At 43.7% G+C, this 14111-nt stretch overlaps 1 protein-coding gene across 1 annotated transcript; it reads left to right on the plus strand.

Annotated features, from left to right (window-relative positions):
- Positions 1-5442: 5442 nt before the first annotated feature.
- On the plus strand, positions 5443-12851 carry RBM15 (RNA binding motif protein 15). The gene is made up of 2 exons (XM_017869622.1): positions 5443-8422; positions 12477-12851. Exons 1-2 carry the CDS (start codon positions 5560-5562, stop codon positions 12521-12523), a joined length of 2910 nt encoding a protein of 969 aa, XP_017725111.1. The 5' UTR covers positions 5443-5559; the 3' UTR covers positions 12524-12851.
- The last annotated feature ends 1260 nt before the right edge of the window (positions 12852-14111 follow it).

Below are 14111 nucleotides of genomic sequence, written 5' to 3' on the forward strand. Positions count from 1 at the left end.
CATTTATATAGTGCTTACCATGTGCCAGGCACTGTTCTAAGCTCTTTATATGGTTTAACCCATTTAATCTTCCCCGTGAGGAGAAAACCAAGGCCCAGAGAGGTTACCAGTAACTCATCTGAGACCCATAGCAGAGCTGGGATTTAATCCAGGCTGGTAGGCTCCAGAGTGTGTACTCTTAATCATTACCCTATAAGGTGTCTAAATAAATAAAAGAGATAATTATATTAGGACTTAGTCATGAAGAAGTTATAGCAGAGTGCTTTCTATAAAAATATTAAGGGAGAAACCACATGGACAGCTCTGTAAGGATGCTAAAACCCCCTGAATTGTATTACTTTGGATGGGTAAACTTTATGGTATATAAATTATATCTTAATAAAGCTGTTAAAAAAAAACCTCAGAGACCACAAATAGTGATTTTGTAACACAAACTGGTCCTGAATGATTGTTTGCTACTTTTGGGATTTAATATTTGCCTAAGGGTAAAAAGATACACTTTTTCTGCAGACTAAACAAAATAAACCTCACTGTGAAGACACTACTCACTTTATGGAGGAAGATGAAATAGAAAATTTTAATCTGCTATTATCAGTGGGAAAAAATTTTCAATTCCCAGCTTTAGCCTCTTTTTTGCATCTGCCAGGAAATTGGATGGCTCTCAACTCCCAAGATAAATTTCATATTGCAGTTGTAATTGTGTGTATATTGAGGATATACAAACAATAAAACCTAGGAAAGATGAGGGTGGAAAGAAGACATTTGACTGAAAACATACACAGAAGTTTAAGATGCCAGTATGCTTTCAATCTTTATTAAGCTTAATTTATATACCATAAAGTTTATGCATTTAAAGTATACAATTATAAAATTAGCTGGGTGTGGTTGTGCATACCTGTATCCCAGCTACTTCAGAGGGTGAGGCAGGAGAATCCCCTCAGCCCGGGAGGTGGAGTCTTCAGTGAGCCAAGATTGCACCACTGCACTCCAGCCTAGGCAACTGAGCAACACTCCGTCAAATAAATTAATTAATTAATTAAATAAAGTATACAATTCAGTAGTTTTTTAGTATCCTTACAGAGCTGCTGTGATGCTCAGGGAATCTGCTGGTAACTTAACTGTTTTCTTTTTTTTTTTTTTTTTTGAGACGGAGTCTTGATCTGTCGTCCAGGCTGGAGTGCTATGGTGCCATTTCAGCTCACTGCAACCTCTGTTTCCTGGGTTCAAGCGATTTTCCTGCCTTAGCCTCCCGAGTAGCTGGGATCACAGGCGTCTACTACCATGCCTGGCTAATTTTTGTATTTTTAGTAAAGACACGGGGTGGGGTTTCACCATATTGGCCATGCTGATCTCCAACTCCTGACCTCAAGTGATACACCTATCTTGGTCTCCCAAAGTGCGGGGATTACAGGCGTCCTAAGCCACTTTGTCCAGCCCTGTTTTCATGACCACCGAAGATCCTCCTCACCTAGGTCAGCTCTCCTCACAAATCTGGCCATTGATCACAAAGAGATCAAATGAAAGCTCGGGTTGCACCTTAACAATTCCATCATCAACAGCAAGAGAAGGGTTCAAAGTCCTGGCCAACTAAACCATGGGTCACTTTTATCCACTTTTACACATGTGCCCTCTCTAAAGCACATATGTAAACAGAGGATAAAACCTAACTTGGTCGGGTACTGTGGCTCACATCTGTAATCCCAGCACTTTGGGGAGGCTGAGATAGGAGGATCACTTGAGGCCAGGAGTTTGAGACACGCCTGGGCAACACGGCTAGACCCCATTGCTACAAAAAATTTAAAAATTAGCTGAGTGTGGTGGTGTGTGCCTGTGGTCCTACCTACATGGGAGGCTGAATGGGGAAGATTGCTTGAGCCCAGGAATTTGAGGTTGCAGTGAGTTATGATTGCACCATTACACTCCAGCCTGGGTGACACAGCAAGTCCCTGTCTCTAAAACTAAAACTAAAACTAAAACTAAAACTAAAACTAAAACAAAACAAAAGAACAAAAAAGAAAAAAAGAAAAGAAAAACTCACTAAGCAGCTTTATGCTTTAAAGCAGGAGTTCCCAGACCCCAGGCTGTGGACCAGTAATGGTCAGTTGCCTGTTAGGACGTGGCTGCACAGCAGGTGAGGGGCAGGGGAGGGAGCATTACTGCCTGAGCTCCACCTCCTGACAGATCAGCAGAGGCATTCGATTCTCAGAGAAGGGCTAACCCTATTGTGGAGTATGTGAGGGATGTGGGTTGTGTGTTCCTTATGAGAATCTAATGCCTGATGATCTGAGGTGGAACAGTTCCATGAAACTGCTCCCTGGTGCCAAAAAGATTGGGGACCACTGCTTTAAGGAACACAAAGGATTTTCAGGTAGTATCTGCTGGGAGCCAGGAAACGGGGTAATTTTGGGGGCAAGAACACAAAAGAAATGAAAACAAATCATTTAACTAAAGCATGGATCCAACTTATGTCATTATTCAGTTGTTGTGGAAACACACACACATGTACACACATACACATCACAGGCAATATTTTGGCTGTTACTGTAATGGAATCTAGGCCTTTCCATTTAAGCATAACACTTACTAGTCCTCTTGGCTCCAGGCAGATTTCCAGTCCCCCTCGGCAAGCCTTTGTACTATAGCCAGCTGTGGGCAGTAGCTTCCATCAAGCTCCCTGGTATTTGAAGTGGCACCACTAAGCTTGGCATGCCTCTGGTGCATGTTCACACAGACTGGGTATCTGCTTGTCTCCCTGAATTATTTCTCTCAAATCTTGTGCTCCCTCAACCCCTATCATGAGGTCTGGAAAACTACTGATTTGGTCATTATCTTTTTCTTTGATCAGTGAGTCACCTTAGCAGGTCAATTTAGGTTAAAAAGTCACTCTGGTGCCTGGTTTATTATCTCGATTGGCTGTTATATTGAGTAATCAGATAATGGCTTAACTTCAATTTCCCTTTGTGGTCTATTAATATAACCTTGAAACATTTAAACCCAGGTAAAACTTTTTATTTCATGCTTTTACAAATAATATGTTCATGTATTTTTTATCCTCCAGCATCCAGATTTTTATCTTTCAATACCATTTCCCACTAAAAGGAACCAGAGCTCTCTGGAGAAATGGCTGACTCCACAGCTGGGGCAGGAAAAGTATATCAGGTAAGTCTGGAAGAAAACAATGGAGAAAGGAAGAGTGGGAAGAATGATGCAGATGAAACAAGATTCATATGATTTGATAATTGTTGAAATAGGGTGTTGGGTACACATGGGAGTTCTTTATAGTATTCTTTTATATATTTTAAACTTTTTCCATAAAAATAGTTTAAGGAAAGTTAAAAATGTTATTTTTTAAACTGAAGGAGTAATAGCGCGCCCTTTGTAGAAACAAAAGATTTCTACAAAGAAAAGTGACGTCTCCCTCCTACTCCAGACCCTCACACCCCTCCTCAGGGCAATCCTAGGAACAATTTCCCATGTAGTTGTCAAGAAAGTTTCCACGAAAATATTTTTAAATGTACATGCTCAGAAAATACAAATATTTTTAAAACCACAAATGGTAGCGTATTATACACGTTAGCTTATGCCTTCTGAAGTTTTATTTCCTATTTTAATACAATGAATATGTCTACACATTACAATATTGTGGATTTTTATGCTTTACAGTTGAGCTTCTTCAAGTTTCTTTGATTTATTCAAGAGATAAAAGGCCTACAGCTTCACATTCCTCAGGATTATTTACAAAAAGAAGGATGGCTCAGCCAACGCTAAATTTAGGTTACAGTTCCTAATATTAACAGTTTTCAAGTTTAGGTTTCGGCTTTTGGGACATTACTGTTACCCTGAAAAATGTCATGTTTAAAAACACCTCACACCCTCTACTATAGATTGGATCTTGGGAAATAGGCTTGAGGACGGGATCAATATAACCTCCGCCCCGGCGCATACCCGGGAGAGTTGCAGACGGTCTAAAGGATGTGGTGACCTCAGCGCTGCGTCCCTGCAGCAACCGGCGAGTGCTGGGGCACAGGCCATAACCCCCTAAGCTCGGCATCGCCTGCACCTCTCACAGGTGCTCTGTCCCCCACAGTAATGCTCTATGGAAATTAAAGTTTTAAGGCGAACGACTGAAGGAGCCAAACGAGGTGGATCCGGAGCGGCCACAAGGTGCCTGTGCTGCTGGCTTTTAACACACAATAAGACCAAGGGATAGGAAAAGCCACAGGGGGAATAAAAAACGACATATCTGCATGGAGCCTAAATTTAGCTTGATGATTTTCAGGGAAGAAGCATTACATATTAAAAACAAACATTGCTATTTTACGGGAATACCGGATTTAAAAATCCACACAGATTCGCAACATAAAATAGGCAGCCCAAACACACGTCCGCGGTGTCCTGACAGTTCCGGCTCCGCCCGCAGGCCACGAGGCGGGGAACGACGGTCACTCCCCTCGGTTGTCCAGAGTACTTGGGCAGCAACGGGGAGCGCCCGGGAGAGACAGGCTTCTGGACGAGGGCTGAGTCTTATCCGCTTTGCTTAGCTCTCGAGGTCCCGCGTGTTACGTGTTAGCACCGCCCCGGGGCGTCAGCGTGACCCGGAGCTGCAGGAACCGTGAACTCCCTGCCCCGCGGGCCCGGGTGACCGCGGGCATCGCTCTCCCGAGCGCGGGGGGCGGGGCTTCTCCCGGCTGTGCACTCAGCTACCACAGCGACATAAGATGGTGTCTGCTAGGCGTCCCAGGACGGCTTCCTGAGGGACTGGAGGGCCCCGACAGCCGGAGAGTCTGCCCCGCCCCTTGATCGGCACAGGTAGGACGGCGGGGAGCTCAGAAGTTTCGAACTCCAAGGGCCGAAGCACAGCCAAATACCCCGCGGAACTTAACAAATGTTTGTGGGGAGAACGCCAAAAACGCGGGGAGGCGAGGCTGCCGCACAGTCACCCTCTCGCGACATCTAAGTGACGTCGCATAGCAAGCACGTGTTCTAGTCTTTCACCTTCAGTCAGCCTCCTCCGTTATACGGGCCTACCCCTTTAAGCGAGTGATGGACAGTTATTTCAGCCTATCAACTTCCTTGCAGACATCCAATCAGATTTAAACTTCTTTTAGCCGCCGGAGGAGTTGGAAAAAGGCGGTCGAAAGAGGGAGCTCACTGTCTCTCGCGATATCGCTGTGAGCCTGCCTCTCGAAAAAACGCCGAAACTTGGCCCCACCTCCCAAATAGTGGTTTAAAGGACGGGTTTATAAGCCAATGAAAGGGATGAGGAGGAGGGGTTGCTGCTTTCACTGAGCAAGAAGTACCGTTACAGGGCAGACTTTTTGTCCAATCAACACAGCTACACTTTGGGTCACGTGACCGCAGAGTGCGAGGGGCGGAGCTACAAGCTGGCGCGAGGAACCGTTAAGATAGACAACAAATGTAACCAATGAGGTACTCTGACTAGGGGGTTGGGAACCCAATAACAGTGGTTGGGCGGGCGCCTTCCTGGAGCGCGGGGAGATGTAAAGATAGACAAATAATTTTCCCAATGAGACTGTAGAAGAGAGAGCTAATTGGCCAATGAGGAATGCGGGGCGGGATCCTGTGCCGCGGCGGAGTCCAAGATGGCGGCGTGCGGTTCCGCTGTGTGAAACGAGCGCGGGGCGGCGGGTTGATCAGCTCCGCGGAGACGACCTCCGACGACCCGCAACAATGAAGGGAAAAGAGCGCTCGCCAGTCAAGGCCAAACGCTCTCGTGGTGGTGAGGACTCGACTTCCCGCGGAGAGCGGAGCAAGAAGTTAGGGGGCTCTGGTGGCAGCAATGGGAGCAGCAGCGGAAAGACCGATAGCGGCGGCGGGTCGCGGCGGAGTCTCCACCTGGACAAGTCCAGCAGTCGAGGTGGCAGCCGCGAGTATGACACCGGTGGGGGCAGCTCCAGTAGCCGCTTGCATAGTTATAGCTCCCCGAGCACCAAAAATTCTTCGGGCGGGGGCGAGTCGCGCAGCAGCTCCCGGGGTGGAGGCGGGGAGTCACGTTCCTCTGGGGCCGCCTCCTCAGCTCCCGGCGGCGGGGACGGCGCGGAATACAAGACCCTGAAGATAAGCGAGTTGGGGTCCCAGCTTAGTGACGAAGCGGTGGAGGACGGTCTGTTTCATGAGTTCAAACGTTTCGGTGATGTAAGTGTCAAAATCAGTCATCTGTCGGGTTCTGGCAGCGGGGATGAGCGGGTAGCCTTTGTGAACTTCCGGCGGCCAGAGGACGCGCGGGCGGCCAAGCATGCCAGAGGCCGCCTGGTGCTCTATGACCGGCCTCTGAAGATAGAAGCTGTGTATGTGAGCCGGCGCCGCAGCCGCTCCCCTTTAGACAAAGATACTTATCCTCCATCAGGCAGCGTGGTCGGGGCCTCTGTAGGTGGTCACCGGCACCCCCCTGGAGGTGGTGGAGGCCAGAGATCACTTTCCCCTGGTGGCGCTGCTTTGGGATACAGAGACTACCGGCTGCAGCAGTTGGCTCTTGGCCGCCTGCCCCCTCCACCTCCGCCACCATTGCCTCGAGAGCTGGAGAGAGAAAGAGACTACCCGTTCTATGAGAGAGTGCGCCCTGCATACAGTCTTGAGCCAAGGGTGGGAGCTGGAGCAGGTGCTGCTCCTTTCAGAGAAGTGGATGAGATTTCACCCGAGGATGATCAGCGAGCTAACCGGACGCTTTTCTTGGGCAACCTAGACATCACTGTAACGGAGAGTGATCTAAGAAGGGCGTTTGATCGCTTTGGAGTCATCACAGAAGTAGATATCAAGAGGCCTTCTCGCGGCCAGACTAGTACTTACGGCTTTCTCAAATTTGAGAACTTAGATATGTCTCACCGGGCCAAATTAGCAATGTCCGGCAAAATTATAATTCGGAATCCTATCAAAATTGGTTATGGCAAAGCTACACCCACCACCCGCCTCTGGGTGGGAGGCCTGGGACCTTGGGTTCCTCTTGCTGCCCTGGCACGAGAATTTGATCGATTTGGCACCATACGCACCATAGACTACCGAAAAGGTGATAGTTGGGCGTATATCCAGTATGAAAGCCTGGATGCAGCGCATGCTGCCTGGACCCATATGCGGGGCTTTCCACTTGGTGGCCCAGATCGACGCCTTAGAGTAGACTTTGCCGACACCGAACATCGTTACCAGCAGCAGTATCTGCAGCCTCTGCCCTTGACTCATTATGAGCTGGTGACAGATGCTTTTGGACATCGGGCACCTGACCCTTTGAGGGGTGCTCGGGATAGGACACCACCCTTACTATACAGAGATCGTGATAGGGACCTTTATCCTGACTCTGATTGGGTGCCACCCCCACCCCCAGTCCGAGAACGTAGCACTCGGACTGCAGCTACTTCTGTGCCTGCTTACGAGCCACTGGATAGCCTTGATCGCAGGCGGGATGGTTGGTCCTTGGACCGGGACAGAGGTGATCGAGATCTGCCCAGCAGCAGAGACCAGCCTAGGAAGCGAAGGCTGCCTGAGGAGAGTGGAGGACGTCATCTGGATAGGTCTCCTGAGAGTGACCGCCCACGAAAACGTCACTGCGCTCCTTCTCCTGACCGCAGTCCAGAATTGAGCAGTAGCCGGGATCGTTACAACAGCGACAATGATCGATCTTCCCGTCTTCTCTTGGAAAGGCCCTCTCCAATCAGAGACAGACGAGGTAGTTTGGAGAAGAGCCAGGGTGACAAGCGAGACCGTAAAAACTCTGCATCAGCTGAACGAGATAGGAAGCACCGGACAACTGCTCCCACTGAGGGAAAAAGCCCTCTGAAAAAAGAAGACCGCTCTGATGGGAGTGCACCTAGCACCAGCACTGCTTCCTGCAAGCTGAAGTCCCCGTCTCAGAAACAGGATGGGGGGACAGCCCCTGCGGCAGCAGCCTCTCCCAAACTCTGTTTGGCCTGGCAGGGCATGCTTCTGCTGAAGAACAGCAACTTTCCTTCCAACATGCATCTGTTGCAGGGTGACCTCCAAGTGGCTAGTAGTCTTCTTGTGGAGGGTTCAACTGGAGGCAAAGTGGCCCAGCTCAAGATCACTCAGCGTCTCCGTTTGGACCAGCCCAAGTTGGATGAAGTAACTCGACGCATCAAAGTAGCAGGGCCCAATGGTTATGCCATTCTTCTGGCTGTGCCTGGAAGTTCTGACAGCCGGTCCTCCTCTTCCTCAGCTGCATCAGACACTGCCACTTCTACTCAGAGGCCACTTAGGAACCTTGTGTCCTATTTAAAGCAAAAGCAGGCAGCCGGGGTGATCAGCCTCCCTGTGGGGGGCAACAAAGACAAGGAAAACACCGGGGTCCTTCATGCCTTCCCACCTTGTGAGTTCTCCCAGCAGTTCCTGGATTCCCCTGCCAAGGCACTGGCCAGATCTGAAGAAGATTACCTGGTCATGATCATTGTCCGTGGTGCGTCCTAAAGTCCATGTGTAACTTGTATTTACTACTTTGACATGGTTCCTGTTTTGTGATGTGTAATGGGATACAGCATCAGATGCAATTTTCTTTTTAGTTGTTAGTTGTAGCATTTTCTTTTTTATATTTTTATAAACGTCTTTAAAATAGAAATCAGGACAGTTTAACTATTTTTTTGTTTGTTTAGCTATTATTTTAAGTGAAAGGGATGCCCTAAAGGTAGCAAGCAGGCAGACAGATTTGCTTTAATTAGGAGTTCCCACCCTTATGAGTAATTTTTTTCCTCTATTCAGTTTTTTTTTTTTTTTTTAATCTTGAGCCTAAAAAATCCTCTGAGTTACAAAACCAAAATTTTGGAAAGTCAGAATTTGGAGAAAGGAGTCCACTGACCATATAAAGAGAGTAATAGCCACCTAAAAATGACTCGATCGGTGTGTAGGTAAATAATTCTTTTACCAGAAATGTGTGTGACTGAAATTTGATCAGGGATCTCAAAGATATGCTGGTAAATTGTTTAGCAATGTAATTATTTTAATCAGGTATTTGAGTATTTCTTAAGATACAGTTTATTCCCAGAGAGTTTGCTTTAACATGCATTTTTTTAAATCATTTGTTCTAGAGTTCTGTATCCCGTGTATGCACTTTTGGTTTGTAGCAGTAACTGTTCAGTAAAAATTAAGGACTATGTTACAAACCATATATGTCTTATGCTTACACTAGTATGCAAGAAGTGAGTAGGTGCTTTTAAAATCAGAATTCTTTGGTCAGTTATTGGTGTGTGGTGATGTTTTTACTGACTTTCAGAGAGGTGTAGCAGGTACAGTTCTAATTGTGCATATTTCAAAACTGTTCTTCATCAAAGATGAGTTTTTGATTTTGTATCCATTCAAATTTCTGGTTTCAATAATAGAAAGAAGAGTTGTCTGCAGGCTCGTAGTCATCTTTTATTTCAGTGGGCATTTAAATCAGCCATATTTGGATTGCAGACTTTCTTAAAAAGTCATCATAAAATGCCTTTGACATGCTCTCTTAAAATTTTGCTTGTCTTTTTATTTTCGTATTTAAACAGTAGTGACATTACATTATTGGAAATGTTTTGAACATCTTGGAAATTTTATGTTTAGTATTCTCACTGCTGCCCAGCTACGGATTTGAAATGTCAGTGTAGGAAAATCTTTTTTTATTTTTTATTTTCCCAGACACCTGGAATTAATACAGGATCATTTAACTTACCCTCACAGTTTTTTTTTTCCGAAGGTGATAATGATATCGACCTCTGGTTCTCAACAAGGACTTTTGCTGCTTAACAGTAATGGATTTTTTTTTTTTTAATCTATCCACTCTGTCCCACCCCTAATTTGTCAGGTCATTAGTAAGTATATTTTTCTCCCTTGATTTAAATGCTGAAGACTTCAGCTAAGGCCCTTGATATTTAATTATGATTAGAGACTTTTGGACCTTCTGGATCATGGTCATGTTTCTGTTCTGTGAAAGTGACTGAACTTGAAGCCTGGCAGAGCCCAACTGTTTTCTTTCTGTTATCAAAGCTGGAAGTTTTGAAATAGCACCAATAATAACCCAGGGAAATGTCATGTAATTTTTATTTTCCATTATGACAGGTGTCTAATGCATGTCAGCACGAAAGTGTCATCACTGCTGTGTCATCCCTCTTGGTTTTCACTATGCATTTATAATTTTTTTAAGTTTGCAGGTTTTGTGGGGTTTTTTTGTTTGTTTCTTTTAAACTGGAAAACTAGCCATTTTGAGAGAAGGAGGGTTCTAGGCTGTGAGCATGAAGGTCCTTGTACCTCTTAGGAAAATACTATGCTTCTTGCTTTCAAAAAGCAGTGATTGGTTTGGAGTAGACACCTGTTCAGAAACTAATGCAAGTGTGAAGTCTGTGCATACATGGGCTCATAGTATAATTTGTGGCCAGCTACATTTTTCCAGTTTAAATAATCTCACTAACCATTAACTTTTGAGTATCTTTTGTTGAGATAGTTGGACAAATGATTTTGCTCTTTTGGAGAGTGAAGTCCATGACATCTAATTTTACTATCATCCAAAATGTGTGTTTTATTTCTTTTCTTTTGCTTTCTTTCTTTCTTTCTTTTTTTTTGTTTTTTGTTTTTTGTTTTGTTAGTGTGACAGCTTACAGAAGAGTACTATGGTTTTGCTCCATGTTTGTTTGAATCTTTACCTGACATTGCTACTTTTGTTAGGTCTGGGCAATTTGTGCTTCAGTGTTTTTGAAACAATGGCTTGATACCATTTCTAAATGTATGTATTATAAAAAACTAATTATGTTTAGTTGGTCATTACCTATAGAGTGCCATAGTCCACATGAACCGCTTATTTGTACTGCCCATTCTTTTGTGCGGGTTCATAATATCCATAAAGTATCTAGTTAAACCTTAAGAATTCGAATGAAAACAAAAGTCTAAAACCGGTTCTACTTCTCATTAGCCAGGATTTAATAATCCCAACGTTGGATGTTCTTTGTAACCAATTTTTTTCTATCTTTTTTCTTTAATTATTTTAATGTAGTTGATTTTTCTGGAACTCTGGAAACTCAGTTAAAGAATGGAAAGAAAACTTCAGATGATCATTTAATGAGCTAATTAAGTATTATTGTAAAAAATGTGAAGATAAACTTTTAGATTCACGCTTCCTCTTTGTGCCGAACAGGCTTTGTCCAATTTTATGGGAAATAAGCAATCAATACCTTAGCCAATAGTTTCGCTTAACTTATTGGTTAAGTATTTTGTTGGGATTCCTGTAAATAATTTTCACACAAAGTTTTAAATTCCTGGTGTACTTTGACTCTTAACTGAGAGTGGATAGAGTTTTTCTTTTGAGGATTACATCTTAAAATGTCCATCCCCTGACTGGTTATAAGCATTTGTCACCTTTTGAAGGTAAAATATACTCTGGCCCTTCTTGACTCACTTACAGGTCATTTTAGGTCCAGTAATAAGAGTCAGGTGTTTGGTTATTGCTTTCAGAGTCAGACATTGTTTAGGTTTATTTAAAACTATTAGCAGGTTTTCACTGACAATGCTTTTTTAAAATAAAAAATGTAAGTCCACTTTTAAAGACAGATTTTCATTATGCATATACAGCTTAAACTATAGTTTGGGTCCATATAGGAACCATTCACCAAAACTCTGGTAACAGAATTAGGAAATCCTCTTGAGAAGAGGGCCTTAATGACCTTTTATGTGAAAAAAAATTTTGGAGAGAATTTCTGGACATTTTTTTTCTGTCTCTGCCACAGTGTTTGGTTTTGAGATAGGAGTTAGGTATGAGAACAAGAAGAGAGAAAACATGGCGCTGACCTGGTTATAGTGGTTATAGTGGTGTCCCTAAAGGGAGAAAATGATTTCAGGTAACCACAGTGAAATGTTAAGCTTAATGAAGAGTTTTATATGTATGGTTTCAAACAGAGTTGAAAAGTGAGAGTCCTGAAGTGTTCTTTGGCTGTTTAACAATTATTTGTATGAGTGTTTTCTTAAAATAATGGCTGTTGTCTTTGGTAACATAGATGAGGGTGGATTTTTAAATGGCTTTGTATCGACCCCTTTCTACAATAATGGAGTAGTCTGTGTTGCTCCATATAAATTACAGAATGAAAATAGATGGGGCAAAAGTTTGACTAAACTTCACCTTTTTATAGTTTCACTTTTTAAGTTATATTTAGAATATATTGATAGATTATACATTGATTGTGAAACTTTTTTCTGAATTTTTTCGACATGTTTTACTCAGTTACATGAGTATAAAGGATATTTTCAGTCCTGTTATCTTCAATTGCAGTCCTTAAAAAAACCCACCCTATTGTTCTACTTGTTATATGTCTATTCATACAGTAAATTCATTTCAAGGTTTATGCCAGTGGGTATTATTGGTGCTTTTTGAAGTTGAGGTGAACCATCCAGGAAGGTCTTGTTAATGTTATGTTCATCTATAATGGCATAGGGGAAATATATATATTTTTAATATTGTAAACATTTGTACTGAATAACCTTTTTTTCCCCCCCTCCGCAAGCAAAACTGGTTGAACAGCGGATGAAGATATGGAATTCAAAGCTCTAATGGACCTTTTTGAAGAGAAGTTGTGGCTTATGTGGAGTTTACATGGGCCTCTGATGGAAGAAAGCTAATCTGTTTAGTATTTGTGCATTTTACTAAAATGGCAGCTTAAAGTTGTGTATCTGCTATTGTGATGCCAATGCCGGTGTTTTAAGTGGAAAAAAAAATGACCTCTTTGCTTTGTGCTGTGTACACAAGATTTCTGGAAAAGTAAAGAAAAACCCTTTTTATGGCTCACACAGCTTAAGAGTAGCTGTCTCTCAAACGTGCGCTCACAGTTGAGCTGCTTTTGTTTTATTCTAAATAAATTGTTTCTTTTGAGGAAAATGTTTTTCTGCCTGGAAGTGAATTGACGGCAAACCTTTGACCCCTTTGTTTGCAGCCGAGGGGGTACTTGCTGCTGCTCAGATCTTGTATGTCTTGAGCAAGAAGCAGGGAGACCATCAATTTCATTTTGACTATCACGGTGTGTCAATTCTGAAGGATCACTAGTGTTACTGTTGACCCCCTTTGTTTGCAGTGAAGGGGATCATTTGCTTCTCGGTTCTCAACGTGATGAGGAAATGGTGCTGTTTGCTGGCACGCAAGAAGCCGGGGCAGGCACCCTAAGCCTCACCACAGTGCCTGAGTCGGGGGCTTTTGCTGGTTTGAAGAGCTGGAGTTGCTGAAATTTAAGTTTTGATTTATTTTGTTCACCCATCACGTTTGGCCTTAGTTTCATTTTTAATTTGAAGAAAAGTTTGAAATTGCTTTATCTTGCACTTAACATTTGCACCAAATTGCCAAAAGAAGGAGAAATGCTCCGTTTGCTTTTTAAATGTTAATGATGATGTTAATAAAGCCTTTCCTGACACATTTGAGGAGCTCCTCCGTCTCCAGGGGCTTCTTACCAGAGTTATGCAGTGATGGGTTTAGTTCTGAATGGATGAAGAGTTCCTGAGAGCTAGCGTTTGTAATTAGAACCGTTACTTGGTATCTGTGCCTTATTTGACCTTTGGTTCCACATGCCTTGGATGTGCATGCACCGTGACGGTTTCATAGGTACGAACGCACACTCAGGCCCAGTCACTTCGGTTGGTAGTACAGATTGTGAGGAAAAAGATGGAGGCATCCTTAAGGAGGAAAAATGTTTGCCTTTAGTTCCTGCATTATCCTGTACAGGGGCTCCTGAGTTTTGGAAGCCTGTTCCCAGTACAGGAGAACAACTCCCCTGTTTGCAGCAGCAGACTTCGGTGCACAGTGACAACGCTGGAGTTCAAGAGGAAGCCAGCAATGCTGCACCATTGGCTTCAGACACCATTGTTGTTGTTTGCCAGTTTTAAACTTAACTAGTTGCAGACGAAGACCACCTTGAAATGCAGGCTTGTTGGGCTTGTTTTGAATTTTAACCTCGGATGGAAGAGCCCTAGTGCTGTCTGTCTCCATGCGGGATGATGATTGCTAGGCAACAGGTGATTATCAACAAAGGATGCCACGGTTATACTCTGCAAGGTGGTGTTCCAGTGGCAAACAGCTGTATAAACTCTTGTAAACAGGTAAGAGGGTTTTTAGAGGTCAAAATGCATTATAATTAATAGGGTGAGGGCTTTTA

This window comes from Rhinopithecus bieti, unplaced genomic scaffold, assembly GCF_001698545.2.
Source record: "Rhinopithecus bieti isolate Rb0 unplaced genomic scaffold, ASM169854v2 scaffold_3040, whole genome shotgun sequence".
Taxonomy (NCBI): Eukaryota; Metazoa; Chordata; class Mammalia; order Primates; family Cercopithecidae; genus Rhinopithecus; species Rhinopithecus bieti.